The following is a 25,539-nucleotide window of genomic DNA, read 5'->3' as shown; positions in this document are numbered from 1 at the left end:
GTTTTTAAATTGTTCAAATCAGAAAAATAAAAATAGATTTATCCTAATAAAATCTACTTTTGAAATACTGCAGATTTATGGACTATAAATTTTTTCTTTTATACCAAAGACACTAGTTTTTCACCAGTTACATAAAATTTTTATAATTTAACAGTGTGTAGCAGACGTAAGTTTTTTTAATAATAGTATAATATAAAAACAACTCCATTTAACTTTCTTTTTTTTATTCAAAATCCGTTTAAATATAATAAATTTTTAATAACATAGTATGTAATTTTGTAGCAGAAGTGATGAATCGGACTGCAAAAGGGGCAGACCTGATGTCCTTAGCAGAGAAAGGAAAAGTAGGAGTTGGGAGGGCTGGAAGCAGTGCTAGTTCCAGCTGTTCTACAACAAGTGGTGAAGATGAAAATAGTGTAAGACATAGAGAAACAACAAATAGAAGATATGTAAAACAATCCAGTGTAGATGAAGAAGCCACACCACTTGTACCTCAGGGGAACAGCCATGATGTATGTAAAAGTTTATGTAATTTTTTTATTGATTTACATATAAATTATTAAGTGATTAAATAATTTACTGTCTTAAATAAGGCTAAGTAAAAAAGAAAATAGGCAGTAATTACACTTTTTACTTAAATGTAAAAACCACAAGGAGTAGATATTTCCAAAATTTTATTACAAATAAAAAAAAACAATAGAAACTACGTCATATTGTTTATACAAGATTAGGATACAAGATTATTGATTTTTCGTAGATTGATGGGGTTCTTGTACCATGTCTGTTCACTCAATCAGTCATTCTCTTCGTCGTTTTTTTATTCTACTTTCATCATCTCTTTATTTCAAAATTCCTTTTATCTTTTCTACCTTTTCCAAGATTAGGATAAATTTCAATCATTTACAACTTTGGTTCCATCAATAAATAAAAATTAATATGTTGGTTGTAATAAGTTGATATATTTCTTCAGTTCTGCAAATAGAAACTGCAACAATGATATTGAATGTTAACCGTATCATGTAAGGCAGACAATGTGCTCATCAGTTTACATGCAATTGTTACCACTTTGGCAAACCAAATTGATTTCAACTGAATCTGCAGTTAACTGCTAAATTAAGCTGCTATATAAGTGGCTTACAATTCCAGTTCAATTTCTGAAATGAACATATTTATTACTAAGTTAAATTTTATTAATTAATTACTGGCAATATTTGATAACTCCACAACTAATGTAATATAGCCAGACACAGGACTGTCTAGCGTCTTGATGTAAGTAGGTTATTATTACTTTCTATTTTTTAATGAAAGATCATTAAAAAAAATATATGATTAAGAATGCTATGTTAATCTAATTACTACATATCAATTTCTAAGCCGCTCCTTCAATATATATGGATTGGTCATTACTTTTTAATTTCTTTCAATTATATATATTTTTAAAGAGAAAATTGAGGGAAATTCTTGATACGAACTTATAATAAGTTATATACATTAAGTAGAGAAGTAAATACAATGAGAATCCTGGTGGATTACGAAAACAATATTATTGTAAGCACTGGTTGTCACCTTTTGTATTTCTAAAACCGTCACCACCACTACCAGTAAAAATAAACCAACAGAAAATGATGACTACATTTTTAAATGAATACAGAAGCCCAAAATATTAACCTAAAATTGATAAATATTATAAGCAAACCAAATAATAATAAGACATTTAGGTTAAAAATTTGTCTATGCATATAATGTTAATGAGTTAAAACCAAAAATACTTCAGCAAGAAACAGCTGTGTAATAATTAACATTATCATTATTCATTTGCACCTAATAGAATTTTTTTTCACTAATGTGTACATAGCAATCTGTTCAACTTCTGAACAATAAGCAACCTTTCTCCATGGCCCAATGAGATGCAAATGATATGTAAGACATATAAATGAGGGTAGTCTTGCATAGACTCAGGCCTACCATTCCTGAGACATGTGGTTAATTTAATCCCAACCACCAAAGTACATTAGTATCCACTGCCTAATATTTAAATCTATATAAGAGCAACTAACATTAACTATGAGTCAACCTCAGAATGTTCGACTTTGAAAATCAGTTGATAAACAACTGATTTGCAAAAAGTTAACCACTAGATCAGCTCGGAGGGCTTAATAGAATTTGACAAACAAATATGTTATAAGAAATATAGAACAGATACAATGAAACATGTTTGTGGAAACATTTAAATAAGACTATGATGTAAATTTATCTTAGTAGAATAACACAATGAAAGAGATTACATTAAAAATTTAATTATAAAGTAAGTAATCTACAAATACAAAAATAAAAATAAAAATTATTTAATGACTTAATACATAAAATATATGACTCTATATTAGTAAAATAAGGAGTTAACATTTTCTAAAAGGAAATATAAAAAATGTATCATAACGCATCTTTTTCATATCATTAAAAAATTTTTACAATACAAATAATTTTGGTGAATAATATGCAAAATTATGTAAAACTCATTAGTTTTGAGAGACTTTTATTTTTGTACACCAATGTTAATTTCACGTGAAAGCACTGCCTCAAGAATGATCAGAATAAAGAAAATATCAGAACAGAGGGAAATATTTCTTAACTGATTTCATTCAGTCTGATCTTCACTTTTTTGTTACACATTGATGTCAAAATTGTGGCAGAAGATTGGTAACAGCTTTTAACTGTTTACAACTGACAAACCTATATTATTTCAGTTGTAATTGTTGGAAAAAAAAATTAGAAAACTACTAAATCAAACTGAGCAATTAAAATTATTTCAATATATGTTGTAAATTAAGCTTTACTTAACTACAAGTTGAGAAGCCCATTAGTACTGTAGTCAGACTGGCTATTAAAATAGCCTATTACCAGGTCGTACAAAATGTAGTACATACTCTTACAGCCGTGGAACTTCTGCTCAGTTGCAGGTTGTACTAGTAATATTATATTAAAAATCACATTGGTATTACTAATAAACTTTATTAGTAAGCTGCAATATTAACATTATTGTTAATATTAATATATTATACTCATACAGTAATATCTAAGAACAAATTGTATAAGTTTAAAAAATAAATACATATCTATTTTTTACTGAAATTTTTAACTATTAAACACATTTAACTATACAAAACTTTTAAAATAGAATTAAAAAATGTTTTAAATATTTTATTGAAGGACAGAAACACATCTGGTTTGTAGTGTATTGTTGTTTTAGGTCAGGAGCCAATGTTTGATGTAACTGATTTAGGACCAGGTGATATTGCCCGTTGTGGGGCTCTTGAAGTTGCCTTCGCTTATGATGCACCAATGAGAAAAATGACAGTACATGTCCTACAAGCACGTGACATCCCTACAAAAGACAGAGGAGGATCCACACATACACAAGTATGTTATTTTACTAGTACTAACATTAAATATGTTCATATTGTAAATATCAGAGATGCTAATTTTTTATCTTTAACTTAATGCTGCATTCCATAATCATATATATTGTGTTATTATAATTCAGTAATAAAAACAACTTCTTTGAGGAAATGGTTGTTAGTGAAGTTAGAGATTTGATTCTCTCCATTCTATTTGCCTTCACTTCAGCAACAACTTAAAAAAGAAAGTAAAAAGAATTGGGAAAAATTGTTATTGTATAACAATTACAAACTGGTGAAAGAATGTTTCAAGATATTTAATGAATAATGTAACCCATAATAATATCTTGTTTAACTGCATTAAAATGACTTGATTAAAAGAGTGATATCCAGTGCAATTGGATATTACTTATTTTTAATCATATTCAAGCTGATGATTTTTGTAATATATGTATACACCTGGTAAATACCTTGAGAGATAACAAAAGTGTATGGCCTTAAGGCATCCAAAAGGTATGATCTTTTTTGTGGCTATTCATTTACAATCATGTTATTATATGACATATTGAGACTGAGATAACAAATCAAACATTATTATTTTCATGTTATTGTAACATATCACTTTATAAAAAAAAATCATAATATGATTTTTAACAGGCATTATGCTTAGATTTAAGTACTATTTCTTCTTCTTCGTTTTTTCTAATTAAAAGAACTGTCTTCTTCTTACTCAGAAAGTATTAAGTTGTTATAATTCAATAATCAGCTGACATTTATTTAATATTTCTTCTTATTAATTTATAAATACATAGACTCTCTTGTTCTTCTTACTCTTTTGTAAAAGTAAATAAATTTGTATATTCATCTATCCTATTTTATCAGCTGAACACAGTTGAAAGTTTGATAAAACATTAACAGAATGAACATTACAGAACTTCACTAAAATTTAACCTTTCCCATTTCCCCATTTCCATTTTCCTTTTTACCATATTCCCTTTCCTTTTCCCAACTCCCCTCTCCATTTCTTTTTCTCTTATTTCCCTTTCTCTTTCCCCTTTTCTTTTTTCTCCTTTCCTCTTACCATTTCCTTTTCCCGTTTTTCCCTTACTCTGTTTTCCTTTTTCTTTTTTCTATTTTCCCCTTCTTCCCTTTTTTGATTTTTCCCTTTCTCCTTTTTTACCCATGTATAAATTGGTGCAGTAGTGTTTTAGTCTATACACTACACATATCGGAAACATTGAAATTCAGAAACATTTAGTCTTACACATATCGGAAACATTGAAATGGATTCGTAATATTTTGTATAGCATATGTTGCTTTTACATCCAACAGAAAGCCCTGTTTTTTAAAGAAAGCATGTTTTTACCTGTTACAGATGTGACATCTTAAGTATATAAGTATAAAATACTTATATAGTATATAGTATATATATAGTATATAGTATATATATATATATATAGTATATAGTAGCATGTATAAAAACCGTGCGTATTCAAGTGCAATGTTGTGTCAAAATTTCAAAGCAATCTATGAAGAACTTTCGGAGATTTATGATTTTGAACAAACGAACATTTACATTTTTGTTTTTATAGATTTTTCAGTCTAAATAATATAAAAAATTGTGATAACCAATCAGCATGACAAAATGTGGTTAAAAACTTTAAAATAAAATTAATTTAATGCTTCAATTTTAATACACATTATTTCTAAATATGCTTTCAGAAGTTCTTTTCAGAATCATGATACAATCCTTCTTTCATAGCATTCTTTAAAAATCTTTTGAGAATATGTTTATTGAAAAATAATCTCAAAAGATATTTTAAGAGAATTAGAAGTCACATTATTAAATTTATTTCTTATATCCATAATATTTGAAGAAAAGTAAATAAATAATATCAAAATTACAGGGAAAAACTGAATTCTTAATATAATTGAAATTAACTAATCAAAAAATTTGTCTTTAACGTCAAACTTCCAAATTAAAAACATTCTTAGATCATATTTATAACATTAGAAAAGCTGTAAATGCTATTCTGAATAATCTAGTATCTATTCAAATTCAACTTATTGAAATATATGAATTGATTTAGTTTAGTACATTTTACTAAAGTGATCATTCTAAAAATGTAGTGCATTTAATTTTTTTTGTTACTTTAATTGTTAACTTGTAAGGCAGTACATCTAATAAAAGAAAAATAAAGAAGTTAATATTTAAAGTTTTATAGACTCTTACACTTGCAGAAATACACATATTATTATTTGCACTTGTACAAAATCTCTTGTCCCATGTCACACAGCTAGCAACAAAGAGTTAACAGTTCACCAGAGCATGAATATTGTTATAACACAAATACAGTAAATATTAAATAAATCATAATTTTTTTCCAAGGCAATTTCAATGCTTGCTTATGTTTTATTAATATGAACAAATGAAGTTTGTGTGTGCACATGCATATTTTTTTTTGCTTTATAATATTGCCACATAAGCTTGAAGCTTGTGTGTGGGATATGGAAATGTAGCATATGAAAAATGCCTTGTCTGACTGGGATTTGAATCCAGGACCTCCAGATGTAAGGCCGAGATGCTACCACTCATGCCACAGAGGCCAGCAAATATTTATTAATCAGTATGCTAGAAAAATAAAAATCTAACAAATACTTAATTAAAAAAGAGTATAATGTACAGTAAACGAAGTTATATTAAAGAACTAGTATTTTGGACTCAAAATAACCCACAATAAAGATCTAACAACTATCTTTCAAAATTAAACTTTCAGAACTAGAATAAATGAAAGAACACAGTTGGTTTACCAATTTCATTTCTAATTGATACAAGGTGACAAAACATCTGTGCTGTGTATTCAGAAAAACATATCTGTGTGACTCCTGTATCTCAAATGGTAAATTATATAGCCATTAACATTAAATTCACTGATTAATATCACGGCATAAAACAATATTATAAATTTAATACCAACAATAAAAGTGTTGATTTATACTTCTAGTAATAAATTTTACGCTGTTAAAAATAATAATGTCTGTTTTAAAGGTAAGACTGCTACTTCTTCCAAGTAAAAAACAAAAACACAAGAGCAAAATCAGGCATGGTGAAAATCCACAGTTTATGGAAAGTTTTCTCTTTCATAGAGTCAATCCAGGTAATTAATTCAACATTTATTCTGTATTTTATTTCAGTATTGTAGATACATCTTTTATCATACAGTATGAAGTACAGAGAATTATTGATAATAAGAAAAAAACATAATTATTGATTCATATTTTCATTACAAAAAGATGTCAATCTTCGCTATGAAAAAAATAAAACTAATATACCTAAAGAAAACACCAAAAATAATTTATTTATTTATTTAAAATATAGTAATTTATCTATGACTAACTGTAAAATATTTGTATGCTATAGTATTAAGGAAAACTACATATCATTTAATATTTAATGAAATATAATTATAAATTAAAGTACCAATGCATTTTTGAGGTTAACTGGACCAGAATCAAATTATCAAAATATTAAATTTGGAAAGATGTACAAGATCAGGGACAGAGAGTAAAAATATTTTACTTTATAAAAATAAAAAATTAACTATGAACATTAATCACATAAGTTAAGATAAATACAAAGACACTTAAACAGTTTTTTTTTCTATTTTTCCAGTGTTATTTGTAACTAATAAAAGATATAAACATACCATCAAAAAAAGGATGTAACACTCAAAATGACCAAAAAAAAACTGCTTTTACAAATTGGATTCAAATAAATTTTATTTTTATTTCATAAAAGTAACCAAGAAAACATAAAAATTTTAATATCCTTTCATAAGATTTACAGATAACCTGCACAGAAAGATTTATTCCACAGATTTTTACGAGATTTCAAAATTATCTAACACTAGATTGTACAGTATCAAGAATTTGTTGCAATTTCTATTTTGTTGGTAAAAATGTAAAGAAAACTCACAAAATTTATAATTTTTTATACATTAGCTTAATGATGTAGGTTTACACCTATAATTCAACAATGATCTGATAAATCACAATTTTCTACTTTCACATGAGAAGTAATTGTTAATTTCTAAATATTACTTACTAACATTCCAATTAAAATTTTATTTATGCATTCCATGCAAATCAAATGAGGCGAATCTATTTACTGTAAAAGTTTTAACATAATAAAACCCAAGCTATATAAAAACACTTAGAACATAATTATGTGACTTTGAATAGTTGCATAGTACTAGTACTCAGTAACTGTGCAGTAATCAGATAGTTACTAGAGTATACTAGATCTATCAGTTTAGCCAGTCTAGGGCTCAGTTCCCAGCAAGGACCGATATGCGTCCTCAGTTATAACTGAAATAATTATTTTATTGCATAATAAAAATTTTAACATAAAAATTATTAAAAAATGAAAATTGCATATTTGTTTAAACAAGTGTTGCTACCTGTTGCAGTTTTTATAAGACTATCTCAAACTGAAATTTTATTTTTATTTATATATGTAATATTTTTTTAACATATTTAATATTGTCATCTTTATTAATTTCTAATATTTTAACATTCCTGTTAATATCAGAAATATAATCCTATTGTTTATTACATGATCTGCAATATTGGATAAACCTAATTTATTATTTTTTAAATTTCTATAATGTTCAAGAAATCCAGTTTTAAAGGAACTATTTGGTTTTTGTATTAAATACAATCATATAAAACTAGATTTCTTGAATATTATGTAATTACAGAAATAATAAATTATCTAATATTGCAGACCATCTAATAAACAACAGATATTCTACTTTTCATGTTATGTGTATGTGTATGTGTATGTGTATGTGTATGTGTATGTGTGTGTGTGTGTGTGTGTGTGTGTGTGTGTGTGTGTGTGTGTGTGTGTGTGTGTGTGTGTGGGTGGGTGGGTGTGTGTGTGTGTGTGTGTGTGTGAGTGTGTGTGTGTGTGTGTGTGGGTGTGTGTATGTGTGTATGTGTGTGTATGTGTATGTGTATGTGTATGTGTGTGTGTGTGTGTGTGTGTGTGTGTGTGTGTGTGTGTGTGTGTGTGTGTGTGTGTGTATTCTTTTTTTGCAAAATTTAAAACATAATGCTCTTAGTAGTTTATGATTTTACAGAAATAGAACAAAAAACAGAACATTATTATTAATGCTACCGTAAAATCAGAATTAAAATTGTAAATAATGACTCACTAAAATAAATGGTAAGTTAGCAACTAATTTAAACCATTCATTATAATTTTACAGAAGATGTAAACAGCATGGGAGTTCGAATACGCCTTTATGGATGTGAAAGAATGAGACGAGAACGAATGATAGGAGAAACTGTGATTAGTTTTTCTTGTGTAAATTTAGAGCTGGAAACTAACATGTGGCTGTGTCTAGAACCTAGAGCAAATATCACTGTAAGTACTTAATATTTTTTTTTTTTACTTCTTTTATTTTCATAATAAAAAATTAAATACTACAATAATAAATTTGAAAATGGAAAAAATTACAAAAGCTAATACTTAATATTTATAATCATATTTCCTTAAAAAATAGCAAACAGAATCCTAAAGTACTGTCCACAGAAAGTAAAAATCTCTTAAGTGCATATCACATAATCATATAGTACATTAAAATATCAAATAATCATAACTGCATAATCCAAGGGTATAAAGAGTTTAAAATAAATTTCTATGAATGTTGATTTCTATAAATTTATTGTTAACAAACCTTTTAGTTTAAAGTCAGACTCTTCACATTAATTTGTATTATTTTTTAGTTCAGTTCTTTTTTTTTGTTTTATTAATGCAGATAGAAATTTTTTGTTCTATTTTTATAAATTCTGATCTTTTGCATACATTTTTTTATATTAATACTGTTTTTCTTTTTTTTCATCTTTTATGACCACCACATAGGGATCACTTTAATCAGTCTATTATCAAAGTCTCTTCAAAAGGACTGTTTAGTTTTGGCAGTCCTCCCAGTACTTTTTCATACGTTCCAATCTCTGTGCCCTTTCTGGTGTTGAAAATTTTCATGTTGTGAGTTTCTGTTTTGAGTGTGAAGTGTTTTTTCCTTGATTTTTTCGTTTAATTTTATCTTGTATGTGGTGTCTTTTGATGCAAGGCCAATTTCCATCAGATCCTCTTTTATTTCTCTGATCCATCTATATCTTGTCTTGGTATTTTTCAAGTCAAGATTGCACTGTACCAGCTGTTTCAGATGTCTTGAATCTTGCATCTTCATGATGTGTCCAAAAATCGTGACTGTGTCAACTGGTGGATCGTTAGGCATGATCCACCGGTTCCGATCTTTCTGGTAATTTTTGTTCATGCAGGTTCTTCCAACTCTTCTTTCAATTTTCTGATTGTTCATTCAGGAGGAAGAGTATTTCTGCTGTATATGTGGCTTCTGGTTTTATAACTGTGTTGTAATGTCTTATTTTTGTGTTTATGGATAGACATTTTTTACTGTAAGTAGTTTTCCGTTCTTGTTTGGATTGAGGTTTTTTCATTTAGGTTGTTTGTTATTATTTTTCCAAGGAATTTAAACTGGATTACTATTCTGATTTTATTACTATTTATGTTTACTTCTTTTAACTGTGTTAATTTTTAGGGCAGAATTTCTGTCATTTCAAATGATATTTTGAGGCCAATTTTATTTGCAATATTTTGAAGTTCTAATATCTGTGTGTTAGCTTCATTGATGCCATTTGCTAGCAGTGCCAAGTCATAGGTGAAACCATAGCAGTTTGTTGTGATTTTTTGGCCTATTTTTAATTTTGGGGGGCATTTTTGAACCTTCCCTCATTATTTCCAGATGGCATTTGAATAGTAGCGGTGAGAGTCCATCGCCTTGGTGCAGTCATGCTTTAATCGCAGATGGTTTACCTCTGTTTTGATCTGAAAGTTCGTTCCTGGAGTTTACCTCTGAATTTCACTTTTGAATTAGTGTTTGTGAGGGTCAGATCTTATCATGTTTATTAATTTGAGATGTAGTTCAATGTGTAAGCAGTACAAAATAATTTTTAATGCTCACTGCAGTATATATTTACTTACTGCATAGTTTTAATTATTTTGAGTGTTATTAAATCATTTGGATTACTCCTAGTCCTCTCCAACCACAAAAATTTTCTTAAAATTTCACTAAAGAACTTCATATATATTGCTGTAATTAGAATTTTAGGAAATATTAGGAGGATAAACCAATAAACAGTAACTTTTACTGCTATAGAAAGTTACAAAACACTTAATATTAATATTATTATTTATGAGAATGTTAAAAAACACGTAAAAGTTTAATAAGTACCATGTTTTGACATAACAAACACTGTAGTAATACAAAATTTTTGTTTATTTTCTTAATTAATCTTTTTTTCAGTTAAACACATCATCCTGTGATTTATTAAGCCTAGCTCGTAGTGATTCAACTGGTTCAACAGCATCAATGCAACATGGTGGTGTACCAGAGTTATTAGTTGGATTAGCATATAATGGAACAACTGGTCGTTTAGCAATTGAAATAGTTAAAGGAAGTCACTTCAGGTAATTATGAATAATAATCATTTTAAAATAACTAAACTGCCCATGAAATACGTTCTTATAATGTAATTTCATTATATAAATCTGATAGTAAAATGAAGTAAAAATCTCACAAATTTTAATTTAAATAAAAATAAATTCTTTCTGTACATTTCAATCATATTAAAAAAGTAACCTGATACTCAATTTTGTCCAATTTCTATATGTTCCCTTTGTAGGCAAATAAAATATTGAGTCTCTTAAATTTTAGGATAGTGTAGGATAATGCAAGAAAAGTGTGAATATTATAGAAATTACAGTAAAATATCACCGACAAAAAGCAAAAATTATTACAAAGGCTGAGTAATCTACTTCAAAATATACCAAAGAATTTAAACAAAAGCATGTAATAAAGAACTTTTATTTTTGAAATAATTACTGTATTAACTTTAATTTATAGTGAACAGCCTTCCTGCTATGGTTCCAAAAAAAATGTACGTGACTAAACCATGGCTTACTTTGAGGTCTTCGATCTTATTTCACTCTTGGGTCAATAATTCTAACCTATACTGGCTCAAGGGTTGTAATCCAGCACAAACAATATTTTAATTGTATATATTAATATTTATGTTGCTTTTATAATCTTATATTGTCCTCCAAGCCAAAAGAGCCCATCCCAATATTCACTACTCTAGTTACACACATTGTTGCAGAAGATTTTTTAAGTTTTTTTACATTATCTTTTCTATTTCAATCCTTTATTATTTAATAATTTATTACTTCACAGTTATCTTGTTCATTTGAAAAGTCAGATTATTAAAAGTTTCATTTGAGAAGAAAACTGAAATTCACCTATTTGGCATAGAAAATTCTTAAACTGTTATGTATTCAATAAATTCAGTTCTGAAGTGTTTAAGTGTTCTTCTGCAATTTATTTCTAACAAATTTAACAAATAATAAATGAAATTAAGATTACTGATATCTAACATTAAATATTTTAATTTGCTTAAAGTGAATTTATAAATACATAAGTAATTAATAAAATAAATTTTTGTACATTTTTTTGAGTCTGGGGGCTACAAATACCTTTGAGGCTAGCTGCATGCAGCCTGCAGCTTCTTACATTATATATGTTTATTATATATGTTCATCCATCATATATATTTGAGATTTTAAGTAAAGAATGACTGAAAAGTGGAGAAATTCCTACTTCAACCAGTCAACTTAAAATTTATAACAAAATGGACTAACCATGTATGCATATATGTCACTGGACAAAAAATTAATCATTATTAAAGAAAAAATAAACATTCTTTTTTACATTTATCATTTTTCAAACGTAAGATTCACTTTTAACATATTATTTATTGCTACTTAGCAGCTTTAATATGAAATTTACAAAAACGTTGAATTTCATTAGATCCATCAGAAATTCAAAAAAAAGATGCAAGTGGTGAGCCAGAACAACACTTACACTTCATTACTAATTGTATTTAGCTAGATTTTTTTTATCTAGTTAATTTTTTCTTTTGATTTAAAAAAATATTTGTATCTAAATTTTTATTGTTAATTTGATTATTTATGTATTTTCTATGTTATTATTTATACTGCTACAATATAAATTAGTTATACATAAAGATATAAATATTCTTTGATTACATCTCTCGGCAAGTAACCGAGTTAAATGAACACAGGCCACCTGTGGTTCATATTTTTGTTGAATCATTGTAATACAGCAAAGCATCAATTATCTGAACCTCTTGGAACCAGGGCACCTTTGGATAATTGATATCTCAGATATTAGGTCAGTAAATTTAAAACATTATTTCATTGTTCAAAATTAAAAATTTTTATTTCAAAATCATTTCCAATGCACTGTTATAAATACAGCAACATTAAAACATTTATAATAAAAAATACATATAGTACAATAAGGTAAAATGCTACATTACTGTTATGTTACTTTAAACTGTATTGTTATTACTGCTCTGTAAAGTTAATTTAAACAAATTTTAAACATGCTTTTAAACATACTATGGATTCACACTTTTTTGAAGAATTTATTTATCGCTGTCTACTTCAAACCGAAACCCCTTTTTCACTGCTAGAGATGGAAACCTTTTAAGATTCATAATCTGAATACAATCTACCTCGTTTTCTTTTTCAGCACACTTAAAACTGTCTCCATAGCATCAAAAACATTTTCTGCCATCGGTACTTTTATATTTGTAGTATTCTCGATATCTTCATCAGAAGAATCTGTTTCATTTTTGTTCATTTAATGACACAACTATCTCATCATCAGATAGTAACTGAAAATCAGGAACAGCTTCATCCAACTTTAACCAATCATTAACTTCTTCTTTTTTACAATTCTCAAACTGAGGAATTTCATGTATCAACCGATGAACGATTTTCAGTATCTGTTTCTTGATGTTCAACATCAGATTTATTTTTCTCATAATATAATGTTTGATTTAACATTTTTCCCTACACTTGTTTTAGAATTTCAATTTTTATACTCAGTTTTACGACCCATGCATCTTCAATCTTGAATGAATTTGATGATTGAATTTTTTATTAATGTTTGGATTCTTCCTTATTTTCACTAGGTAATATGTACCTGAGAAGAGATTTTTGATACAGCTGTTTAAATGTTTCTATCGGTTTCATCGGTTTAGTATTCTGGTTACTTTTATACTGGCAGTTACTTTTATATGGATTTGAATACTAGATTGTTTGTTACCAGTGTTCTTTGGTGGTTGGGTTTCAATTAACTACACATCTCAGGAATGGTCGAACTGAGATTGCACAAGACTACAGTTTATTTACATTCATACATATCATCATCATTCATCCTCTGAAGCAATACCTGAACGGTAATTCCCAGTGGCTAAACAGGAAAAAGTATTCTGGTTACTTTCGGTGAGAAGAATATAACATCTATATCCTCATGCTGAGGAAATGAATCAGCTGAAGGATGTGCAGTAATGTTGTCCTATAGCAGCAATACACAACCACCACTAATTTTATTTTTGGCTTTTCTTTTCTTCACTTAAGGGACAGAAATAATAAACCATGTAGTAAAATTTTTAATATCCATCGATGCATTTGTTTGGTGTAAGTAATTGACCAGAAAATTATTCATATTAACATTTTTGAAACACTGAGGTTTCTAGGGTTTTCCTACCACAGTTAATTTTAATCTTTTTGAAGACATCATAAAACAGTTAAATTAAATATCACAACAATTAAAAAGTAAAAAGCAGTAAATTTTTAAAAAGTCAAAGGCAATACAAAAGCACTTAAAAACACTGCAATGAATGAGTAGAGTACATAATGTAACTCCGCTTATTAACATGTACAAACTAAACAAAAGCTGGTGTGATGTGATGCTGATATTGAATGATGTCATCGGTGACTTATAGACTTTCGCTGAGCCAGACTGTTTATCAATGGAAGCTGAATCATTATTCTATAGTTACATACTTCAAATTCAATTACATAAAAAAATCAAGTTTGGATAATAGATTATTTGGTTAATGGATGTTTGGATAATCAATGCTCTACTGTAATTAAAAATGAATGTAACAAAATTTAAAGCTTAATAATATTACTGCACAGATTGTTTCATTAAACCAATTTTCAGGTTTGTTTATGAAATATATTTACCTAGCCTTCCAATCCTACAATAAATTATGGATATTTGAAAGAACAAGACTTAAATAAAAGAGATTGACAGCTTTACATTGAATGACATGAGTACTTAGACAAATAGTAACATTTAATACAAAAAACTCAAACTACAAAGAAGAACAGTATGATAAGTGTTATCATAATCAATACCATAGGATAAAGATACAATTCCACCCCTATAACCGAACACAAATACCCTTAATTTTTTTTGTGATTTTATAACTGGTCTATTTAATACATCTTTGGCTCCTTCAATTTTTCAGGATTTTATTCTTTGAGATGTTCCTAGTGGTTTTTTTTTGCACAAAGAAGAAGTGTCATTATCAGAGTGCCCAGACACAAAAATACTACAGTAAGCAATTTAACAAAACAACACTAAACTTAAAAATTTAGATAACAGTAATATAAAATAATCAAACTCAGCAATTAAAACCAGACTTAAAAATTAAATAACACTATTATAAAACAACTAAAATTAACAATTAAAACGCATAATATCAAAATGGAAAATATTCCTCGTACAGTACAGCATGACTGTAAAGTGACGATGGTGTATGCTAAAGGTGAAATAAAACCACAATGAAATACAATATTAAAAATGTTGTAGTTTTGTTGATAACTTAATGTTGTGAAACAATAAGGTTGACTGGATACATTACCTTACCTAAACCCAAAGCCTTACTGTTGTATTAAAAATGGAAAATTTTCTCTTAAAACTTTGTTGAAATATTAAATGTTTCTACAATATACATTCAACGGTCCAAAATTTCAAAACTTATGATAAAGTGTTTTGTTCATTACTCCATGATTATTCTTTTAATTTAATTATTAAAAAAAATCATGAACAATTGATATAATTTTTTTTTTTTACAGAAACTTGGCAATGACACGTGCTCCTGATACTTATGTGAAATTAAGTTTAGTCAGTAGTAGTGGTCAAGAAATGGCTAGAAGCAAAACATCAGTGAGACGTGGCCAACCAAATCCACTTTTCAAGGAAACTTTTATGTTCCAGGTACAAATTATTACATGATTATTATTAGAGATTAATCAATTTGTTTTGTTTTTTTTTTAAATACTATAGGTTTGAATCCTAATCGAAAATTTTGGCTTCATTTTTCTACTTTTTAGGAACCAAAAATCCACAACCATCAAAATGCTGCATAATACTTGTAATAAGATACTAATAACAATTATGTAACTTTTAGAAAATCTAAAAAAAAAAAATCAAATAAACAGGACTCCAGAATCCCATGAATGGAAGAAAAAGATTAAATAAATCAACAAGAGAGCAAAATCCATCATTCAGAAAAATTAACTAAAAAATACACAGAATTTTTGAAAAAAAAAAAATTAAAAACCAGATAAATTTCAAATTGGAAAGTAATAAGAAAATACAAAAATAATTATATAAGGAAAAAAAATATTACACACAAACACAAGCGAAAATATATATATATGTGCTAGTATCCCCGTCGCGGCTTCGCCTGCGCTATATGATACTTGCTTTCCAATTGCAGTCAGGGAATATTTACCATAGTCGATCATGGCTTCTTTCGTATCCCCTTCCCATCTAGCCAGAGAGCTCTGCCCCTTGGACCCCACTGTGTTCATTAAAGTCACACTTATGAGAGTAATAATGATAAATAAAAACTAAAGCCTGTTTAATTTTATAAAAATATATCAGCGCATTGTAATTTCTATACAGCAACAGTTTGATCAGTACAAGAACTGAAACTTTGAGTGATCTAAGAATGTGAGTTTCAAAACAGTTGGACTTCATCTTAAAAATATTACTTGTAACTGGTTACTCGTACAAAGTACGGGTAAAAATGTATTTGTCCGGTTCTCAGCGTTACCCCACAAACATCAGTAGGAGGTGATAATACTTAGTTTCTAATCTTTTATTAAATTTCTTTTATTTTATGTTTTTTAGTCTAGTAATCAGGAGCAGGTGCAGCTAGTCGCGTTGTACACACAATACACAGTAGCTATGTCGATTGAGCCGCTGCGCCATACACCTTCACACCCCTTAAAAAATTGAAATTAAAAAAAAAAAGATATTTTTCTGAAGAGAATTTGCAAGTCCCAATCTAGAAATTTTAAATCTAGAATTTGCAAGTCCAATCCTTTAGAATAGTCTGAAATGGGGAAAATTTGCAATCATTGTTTAAATACTTTTTACCTTTCTTCACCCTTTTCATAGTCGAATTTCGAAAAATCTACAAATTGGTTTTTAAATATTTACATGAAATTTACACACACCAAAAGTCAAGTTGATATCTTCATTTGTTACAGAGTTAAAAAAAGAATAGCCGGGTTTCAAAAAAAATCAAAATCTGTTTTAACCCTTTAAATTTTGAATTTAAAAAAAATCTAGAAATTAGTTAGATATTCACATGACAGTTACACACATAACTGTGTAAACTTTATTTTAATAAAGTTGAAGATATCAACTTTATTAAAATAAAGTTGATATCTTCATTTGTTACCGAGAAATTAAAAAAATTATAAATTTCACTGTTACTCCATTTTAACCATAGGACTAGACGATTTAATCTCCGGATAACCAAGATCCGGTCAATCAAGAGTGAACCCGATGCGTTAAACAGTTAGCGCTTGACCTGCTGATAGATAGGCCGTTTGAACCGTGAAAATCAGACGACCGGTTGCAGAGGTATTACAGTGGCACCCCATAGGACCCCCTCCCCAATATCCGAACGGCGCCCCGGGAGCACTTGAAAATATTATCATACGACAGATACCACCAGTAGTGGATGGGGTATAGTCAAGAGGGATCGAAAAATATTTTCAGCGCGCTAGGACCAACCGTTTTCGAGATATTTGTGATTTTCGTGCAAAAATACGGATCCGGTTAAAAAGTACTAAATTTTCCCAAAACTTCGGTCGCTACTGAACAGAATTTTTAGTAGCAACTGTATACCCTGATATATATCTCACTTGTATATAAACTAATGGTCTGTTATCATTTAGCTCCACTCGATTGTTATAACAGGTAAAGCCCTACGTTCTGGTAAAATTATGTATTTCAAATGCATGCAAATTTTAGATCCAAACTTACTGAAACAGGCTAGGTTATCTTTCACTACGAAAATATGCATGTAAACGAGGCTGCATAAGTTCAAGGGGCATTTTTTTCACCGAGCAACTTAAGGGCACTTTAGAGACTTGAAAATGTTGCTAAAATGTGTTGTCATCAGGGGCAAACCTGTAAGCAAAATTTCAGAGTGAATGGATAAGCGGAAGTGCTTCAAAATTCAACTGAAAGGTTCCATACAATGAATCTCACATATATAGTCAAGTTAGTAGATCGTTAATAAATATATAAGAGTGGTAAAAATAAGTTAACTTACACTGTTTGATTGCACACTAAAAAACCAAAACCTCAATTATTATTATTTTCAGTGAAACTGCGCTTTTAATATCTTAAAGGCACTAGATGCGCTCTTCACATCCAAAACTAAAGTGATGTTTTGAAATCCCTTATGCCCCTTTTATACTGCTGAGCACAACGTGTTTAAACATATCATATGCATGTTCACACATGATGCTCTCACAGTGAATATTATGCAATCAGACCAAATTATACAGCAGGGGCATGTATACATCAAGTTGGAACCTGTAAATTGATCATATTTGTACACTTCATACATTCATCTTCATACCAGTCACTATCAATGTGGCTAAATAGTTTTAACTAGGTTTCACTAACCCATCACGTTGGTTTAGTGGTCAACTGGTCATCGCAAATCAGCTGATTTCAAAGTCGAGAGTTCTAAGGTTCAAATCCTAGTAGTTACTTTTATATGGATTTGAATATTAGATCATGGATACCGATCTTCATTGGTGGTCGGGTTTCAATTAAACACCCATCTCAAGAATGATCGACCTGAGAATGTACAAGACTATATACACTTCATTTAATTCATATATAATCATCCTCATTCATCCTCTGAAGTAATACCTTACGGTGGTTCCAGAGGCTAAAAAAATTGGCTAACTGGATTGGGGTTGGGACCCCCGTCCAATATATTATTTTTAATTTTCGGTGGTCATGGAGCTAAAAAGGTTGAGAATCACTGCTCTAAAACATGATTCTAAATATCAGCCGTTTAAATCTGGGTAATGGGAACAAGTACAACTGGTATCTAGTTGTTTTTTGTTCTTGCAGCACACTTTACACTGTTTACTTTTTATTTTCCCACTTGGGGAGAAAGGTGGGCAAATAAATTACTTCAGCTTTAGGGTGCTTTACAAGAGGTACATATGAGTCTGGTAACAAGCTCTCACAAATTTCCAACTGGAAATCTTGGAAGTCCAGTTTTCTACACTGAATTAATTGTATAAAAATGGTTATTAATAACATAATTTGAAATGCGTGAATAGCCAGTTTCTTATATTACCTAAGAGACTTGTGAGAGGAGGAACAATAAGGCAACCTTTGGTCTTGTCTGTCAATACCCTTCATGGGCTTATTAAACTCATCAATCGGCTGGAGTTTGATTTAATTTCACCTCTTTTATTTGTAACTTGTACTTTCTCTCCTCCAAATTCAGTGGAAATAGCCAGGACATCTCTTTTATCCTTCCAATTTAAAACACATACTCCTTTCTGATTATACTGTCAATATATCTCAGTTATACTGTTAATTTAGCCTCAGTTACTTTAGGAGGGTTTCCTTTTCTTTTGGATGTAGTTTTCAGTACAGTATGTGTCCCAAGTTTAACAGACTTTCAGCTAAAGAGACACTATTGTAATAGCCAATCAAGGAATACGCTTGACCAGTTTTCCCTCAATTAATTTATAGACAACCTTTGAGGTACGTTAGACTTCCCCAACATCAGGATCCCTGGCTCCTGCATATACAAGTACTACCATACCTTTAGTTTCTGTTAAAATGTAATTTCATTCCACACTTATGCTTCTTGTTCTAAATATAGTGCCTGAAATTCAAACTATCCTCTCCATAGAACCAAAGATTCATTGAGGAAGAGTTCTTTTTCAGAGGGGAATAAATTTCATACATTTTTGAATTCAAAAATTCAATCAACGGACAAATTTTTCTTAATTTACATCACCATCTGGTGCAAAATGCAATATCCTTAAAATCAACAAAAACCTATCCCTACTTAAAAAATTAGTAAAAGATAACAATGTTTTTTTCCACAAACACTAATTTAGTTCCCTTTTATTAAACCTATCAGAAATAGCAAACTAAAAAATGTTTTTATTTCTCGCACTGTTATTTTTTTTGTCCTCGTAATACAGAAGTGGTCACCAATGCATTGTTGCAGTTGATCAGTCCATTCAGGTAGCAGTGCAGGTATCTCAGGTATGTCTAGCATAAAGAAGTGTTGAAGAGGCAGATAAAAACTAAAGAAACTTTAGAAATTTAAACAATGTCAATTTCAGCTACATCAAATAAAATTGCTAAAATTCTATTTTATGTTAAATTAGATTTTGTGTTGTCAGTGCAATGAAGAAGAATGTATCATACCACATCATATGGCAGTTGTGTAAGTGTCATACTGAAATGATAAAAGTACATGTACTAACCTGGTTTGCAAACTGTCTTTTATAAATGACATCTATGGCAATAGCCAGTTTTAACATGATTATTCCATTTGTTTATTGATTGAGAGTTATGAACAATTAATTCTGTCAAGCTAGCTTCAACGAATGTTCGAGAGAGAGAGAGACGGAGAGATAAACGAGGGGCATATAAGATTGAGTTATGTAGTTCATAATATGTGTGTGCTATGACCTAATTGTGATTGAGTTTCTTTTATGCTTGTTGATGCAGTAGTCCTCTGAAGTTAGTAACCCAGCTATGGCAATGGACTTGCAGAAATTGGAGCATTGATCAGTCAAAAAGTTTCTCACCTACAAAGAGAAATGTCCGAAGGACATCGATAGTAGGTTGGTGACTGTGTATGGTGATAATATGCTTTCACAATACTAGGTGAAATTCTGGTCCAAACAATTTAAGTGGGGCAGGGAATCTATCGAAGATGATCCCTGCAGTGAAAACCTGTGAAAGCAACCACACCCAACATCCTCCAGAAAGAGGAGATTGGTTATGGAAGACAGGCACGTTAGGGTTGCAATACTTCGCTACAGAATGTAGGGTGTCTGAAGGAACCATTATAACAATACTTCATGACCATTTTATACATGACAAAAGTCAGTTCTCAGCAAGTTCCACGAAAAATGCTTCTGATGTGATGTGAGAAGCAATATCACATCACATCAGAAGCAATATCTTGTGTAGCAGAGTGTGGAGAACTTGCAGCTGTGTGAAAGAAATCTTACGGATTTTTTAGCAGGTTGGTGACTGGTGATGAAACATGGGTTCATTACTGGGATCCGAGACCAAACAAGAGTCCAAACAGTGGAAACACAAAGGATCCCAAACACACAAAAAATTGAAGACCCAGCCAATGGCTGGGAAGATCAAGGCCATAATTTTTTGGGATATTAAGGGAATTTCGTTGATTGAATACATGGAACATAAGCAGACTACCACTGGTATGTCTACGTTGAGTATCTTCAGAAGTTGCAGACAGTAATAAAGGAAAAACGGCGAGGGAAGCTAACCAAAGGTGTCTTGGTTTTGCATGACAATGCTCCAGTCCACTCATCACACGTTGTAAAGCAAATTTTGAGGGAGTGTGGATTTCAAGAACTTCCTCACCTTCCCTACAGTCCAGACTTGGCCCATCAGTGATTTTTTCCTGTTCAGAAACCTCAAGAAAAACCTTCGGGGTAGACATTTTCACAACGATGATAAATTGAAACCAACTGTTTCAGAGTATTTTGAGGAGCAAGATAAAAATTTGTTTATCTTGATTATATATATTGTATATATATATATATATATATATATATATATATATATATATATATATACACTTACACAAGTATGCATGTATACAAGGAGCGCTCAAAAAGTTATCAACTTACCTTAGAAAGAGTGATGATGGAGAGGTAGTTTCATTTTTATTTTTCAATATAGGTTCCTTGCACTTCCATAGACTTGCTCCATTTAACCTGCACAGAGTTGATACCAGAGTAAAAAAATTGTTATCTTATAATTTTATTTTTATAATAATTATATATATATATATATATAAACACACACGCACAAGTAAATTAATTTTTAATTTAAAAAATTTTTTTTAGGTGGCATTATTTCAGTTGCCTGAGGTTACATTAATGGTATCTGTATACAATAAAAGATCAATGAAGCGAAAAGAAATGATTGGTTGGTTTTCTCTTGGACTAAATAGTTCAGGAGAAGAAGAATTTTCACACTGGGAAGATATGCGTCAAGTAAGAGGTGAACAATTATGCAGGTGGCATGTATTGGTCGATTCGTAGGTATGCCTACCATCACAAGTATTTGATATATTAATTCATACACACATGTTGGGTACAGTCCAAAATTATCTGTTATTGCTATGAAAACAAAAGAATTGTTTGTTTAAAAAATAATAATTTTGTAATACATCAACCATTTTAAATTGTAACTGCCTGAAAATATAAAATTATACAAAATATCTCAAAAACTGTCTATAATACTGATAATTAAAATGATTAAAAAATGAATATCTTATCTAGTATTCTCTAAAAAAAAAAAACACAAAATATTTAGGCTAGTTTATCATTTAACAATTGTATAATGATATTTTTTAACAGTATTGCACGTTTATTTCTTAAGTTATAAACTAAATGTGCAGGCTTTTACCTTAATCATATAAAAGTAGAAATAAATACACTTAGATGAAATCAAATGTTAAATGTATGCACTTACATGGAACCATACATACAATACTACAAAAATAATTTAAAGTGGGTAATTAGACAATAAGAAAGAGAAAGGACTGCATAGAATACAGCCCTCAGATTACACCTTTTAAATTTATTTTAATGTCACATTCATGACGATGAAATAAAAATTACTAGATTATTGTTACTACTTCATGACATCAGATACCTGCTCTTCACTAAAGAAGAATGTATACAGATTAATATGTAAAATAAAAAATATAATACACACAACTTGTGCATCAAGATGTTTTTACCAAATCTGGCAGTTATACAAAGTATCTTGTACAATTTTTTGATAAAATAATTAATAAATGTACAATGTTATAGAATTTTGTTATAACTTGTGAAGAAAGATGTTTTTATCAGTTCTGGCAGTTACAAAAAGTAATCTTGTTCAATTTTTGAATAAAATAATTAATAAATGTATCATATAATATTTTGTTATTTTAAGCACAAGTTAGGGAGAAATATAACTTTTAAATTACATAAATTTATAATAATGGACCTAAAATTTTCAGTAATACACAACTAAAAATATTATTTTTATGTTCAGTTCATAGAAGTACATTTTTTTATACATTTATTTCATATAGATATTTTTGGATTGTGAGAACTATACTGCCTTTTTAATGAAGACTGTTTTGTCTTTTAGCTTAAAGTAAAGATATTTCAAAAACTGTTGTTTATATAATTATATACTAAATGAAAACAAAACAATTTCTATTTGCTAGATAATGCATTAGGCCATGAAATTAAATATACAATAAGGAAAACAACTTCACAGTACGACTTTTTGTCTATATTATTTTAATTAAAGAAAAGATATAACTTGATCAATGTGAAAATATATATATATATATATATATATATATATATATATATATATATAAAATGACAAATGTATTTTAAACTTCTTTATTCATTATAGGTCACCATGAGATAAATAGTATTAATTAATATACCCTAAATTATTTAGCATTAGAAGGTTAAGAGCTTTTAGACTTTTTTTACTTGTAGGGTTCTCAGCCACTAGTTGGGTTTTCACACAATACCTAGACAGTTCTTAAGCACAACCCACTCCATTCAACCCTTCAAAAAAGTAACGGCTACTCTGCTCACAGCTACAGATGAAGCAATTGATAATTCTCATGGTAACCATCCAAAGAAGTAGGGATGAAGATAAAGAAAATGGGGAGGGTAGAGAAAAAGAATGTCCTATATAAGATGTGCCTCTGATTGGTTTAGACTGGAGTAATTTAAAGTTTTGTTCAGTACTTTTCATATATCCTAACTAAAATAATCTTTATTACAATATCTTGTATTGTAATGATTCCAAACAGAGCCCAATGTGATATCCAATAATAAGCATATTACAAGAAAGAAAAATATCTAGTTATGCAAATGTGCTGATCTTTTTCAATGTGTTTTTATGATTTAATATGTAGACTTGACTTGTTTGTAGTGTTGGTACAAAAACTATGAGCTATAAAGTGATAAATGATATTATGCCAACTAGAAAAAACTGGGCATTTGCAACTTCAGTGATTTCACTTTTTCCGCATAAAATTTTTCACAAGATATTTGATTAGACCTCCAACAGGATAAGATAAATTCAGCAGTATATATGTTCAGGGTATGTCTCCGTAAAGTATGCATACTTTATGTATTATCAAAACCAACCATATTTACACAGTCAATAGAGTGGCAAGGGCATGGAGGTTTTTCCCATATGGTTGAACTTATGTATGCGAAAAGGTTTTTTCATTGAAGTCATTTTAAATTTTACCATTTCTTTCTCAAATATTTTTCTAAGGAAAACAATAAGGAATTACTTTTTTTTTAATCTTTAGCAGATACAAAATTTTCAAATTTTGTATCACATAACACTTACCTCATATAATTTATACTTATACTTCTTAAATAATTTCTTACTCATTTTATTATCATTGCATGTCAGTAATACAGAACTGATTATATATTACACACAACACTGTCTACAAAAAATAGTATTATATTTGTTATAAAAACTCTACTAAAATAAATAAGAACTTCAGTGAATTTAGAAAATTAATTGTTTTTGAAAATGTTAAAATTAAATTTTTCTCAAAAATTTATATTAAATTTACAGACCATTTAAAATTTAATTTCAAATTTTCATTTAAAAAAAAATTATATATATATATATATATATATATATATATATATATATATATATATACACACAAACAAATCCTTATTGTATATTTAATGTTTATAAGCTAATTATACATAATATCTTGAAATAAGCTAGACAAGGGATTAGAAAAATTACAAAATACTTAGATTTATTTCAGTTATTGACTGAAATATACATCAGTAGCTGATGCTAAAACTTTATATATATTCTAATCATCTGTGTAACTATATTATTACATCATTCTTATATTTTCTTATTAACCAGTAATTTTATTATTTATTCATAACTAATAATTATAAAAAATTTAATTTAAACATGCAATTAATGGAATATTACTGTATTATGTAAATAAAATTGTTCTTAATAAAAGTTGGAACCTATTAACGTTTAACTTGATTTTAAAGTAATTTTGTAAATGTTAACATTATTGTGTTATGTATAATAAATAATGTCATTATTAATATAAATTAATTATAAATTGGAATAAATATAGAAGTAACTATGTGGTATTAGATCATCAAATAATTGTTTCTAAATAATTTGAATAAAGATTTACTTATCTATTGTAACATTAATAGAGAAATTTATATAATTTAGGTAAATGTCAGTTAGTTTTATAAGTGATTAAAAGAATTTCTTAGGATTATTGTAGAAAAAAGGAAACTTTTTGGCTTAATTTAATTTATTTTTTAATAATCACAATTTCTTTATGAATTTAAAGTACCTATATAAAATTTGTTTGTAAATGGTCAACAATTGTACACTATTTTAGCAAATGTTTTCAGCAATACTGTGCTAATTTAGAATTATATAAGGAATTAAAATTAAATATTATGAGCCATTATTTTCCTTGAATAAAAATAGTCATAAAAAAATAAATTTAGTTT

At 28.7% G+C, this 25,539-nt stretch overlaps 1 protein-coding gene across 1 annotated transcript; it reads left to right on the top strand.

Moving 5' to 3' along the window:
* The first annotated feature begins 295 nt into the window (after nucleotides 1-295).
* Nucleotides 296-22,026, top strand: Syt14 (Synaptotagmin 14). Its single transcript, XM_075365334.1, has 7 exons — nucleotides 296-512; nucleotides 3,232-3,417; nucleotides 6,445-6,553; nucleotides 8,669-8,826; nucleotides 10,790-10,953; nucleotides 15,499-15,640; nucleotides 21,829-22,026. The coding sequence occupies exons 1-7, from the start codon at nucleotides 321-323 to the stop codon at nucleotides 22,024-22,026; spliced, it is 1,149 nt and encodes a 382-aa protein (XP_075221449.1). The 5' UTR covers nucleotides 296-320.
* The last annotated feature ends 3,513 nt before the right edge of the window (nucleotides 22,027-25,539 follow it).

The sequence above is a fragment of the Lycorma delicatula genome, chromosome 5, assembly GCF_047948215.1.
Source record: "Lycorma delicatula isolate Av1 chromosome 5, ASM4794821v1, whole genome shotgun sequence".
Classification (NCBI taxonomy): domain Eukaryota; kingdom Metazoa; phylum Arthropoda; class Insecta; order Hemiptera; family Fulgoridae; genus Lycorma; species Lycorma delicatula.
This window is presented reverse-complemented; position numbering and strand designations above follow the sequence as displayed.

What these genes read in the sequence shown, in the direction of transcription:
- Syt14 (XM_075365334.1), top strand. Translation starts at nt 321, where the DNA reads ATGTCCTTAGCAGAGAAAGGAAAAGTAGGAGTTGGGAGGGCTGGAAGC. An exon ending in GAGGATCCACACATACACAA is followed by an intron (nt 3,418 to 6,444) that starts GTATGTTATTTT and finishes TCTGTTTTAAAG; the next exon opens with GTAAGACTGCTACTTCTTCC. An exon ending in AACCTAGAGCAAATATCACT is followed by an intron (nt 8,827 to 10,789) that starts GTAAGTACTTAA and finishes TCTTTTTTTCAG; the next exon opens with TTAAACACATCATCCTGTGA.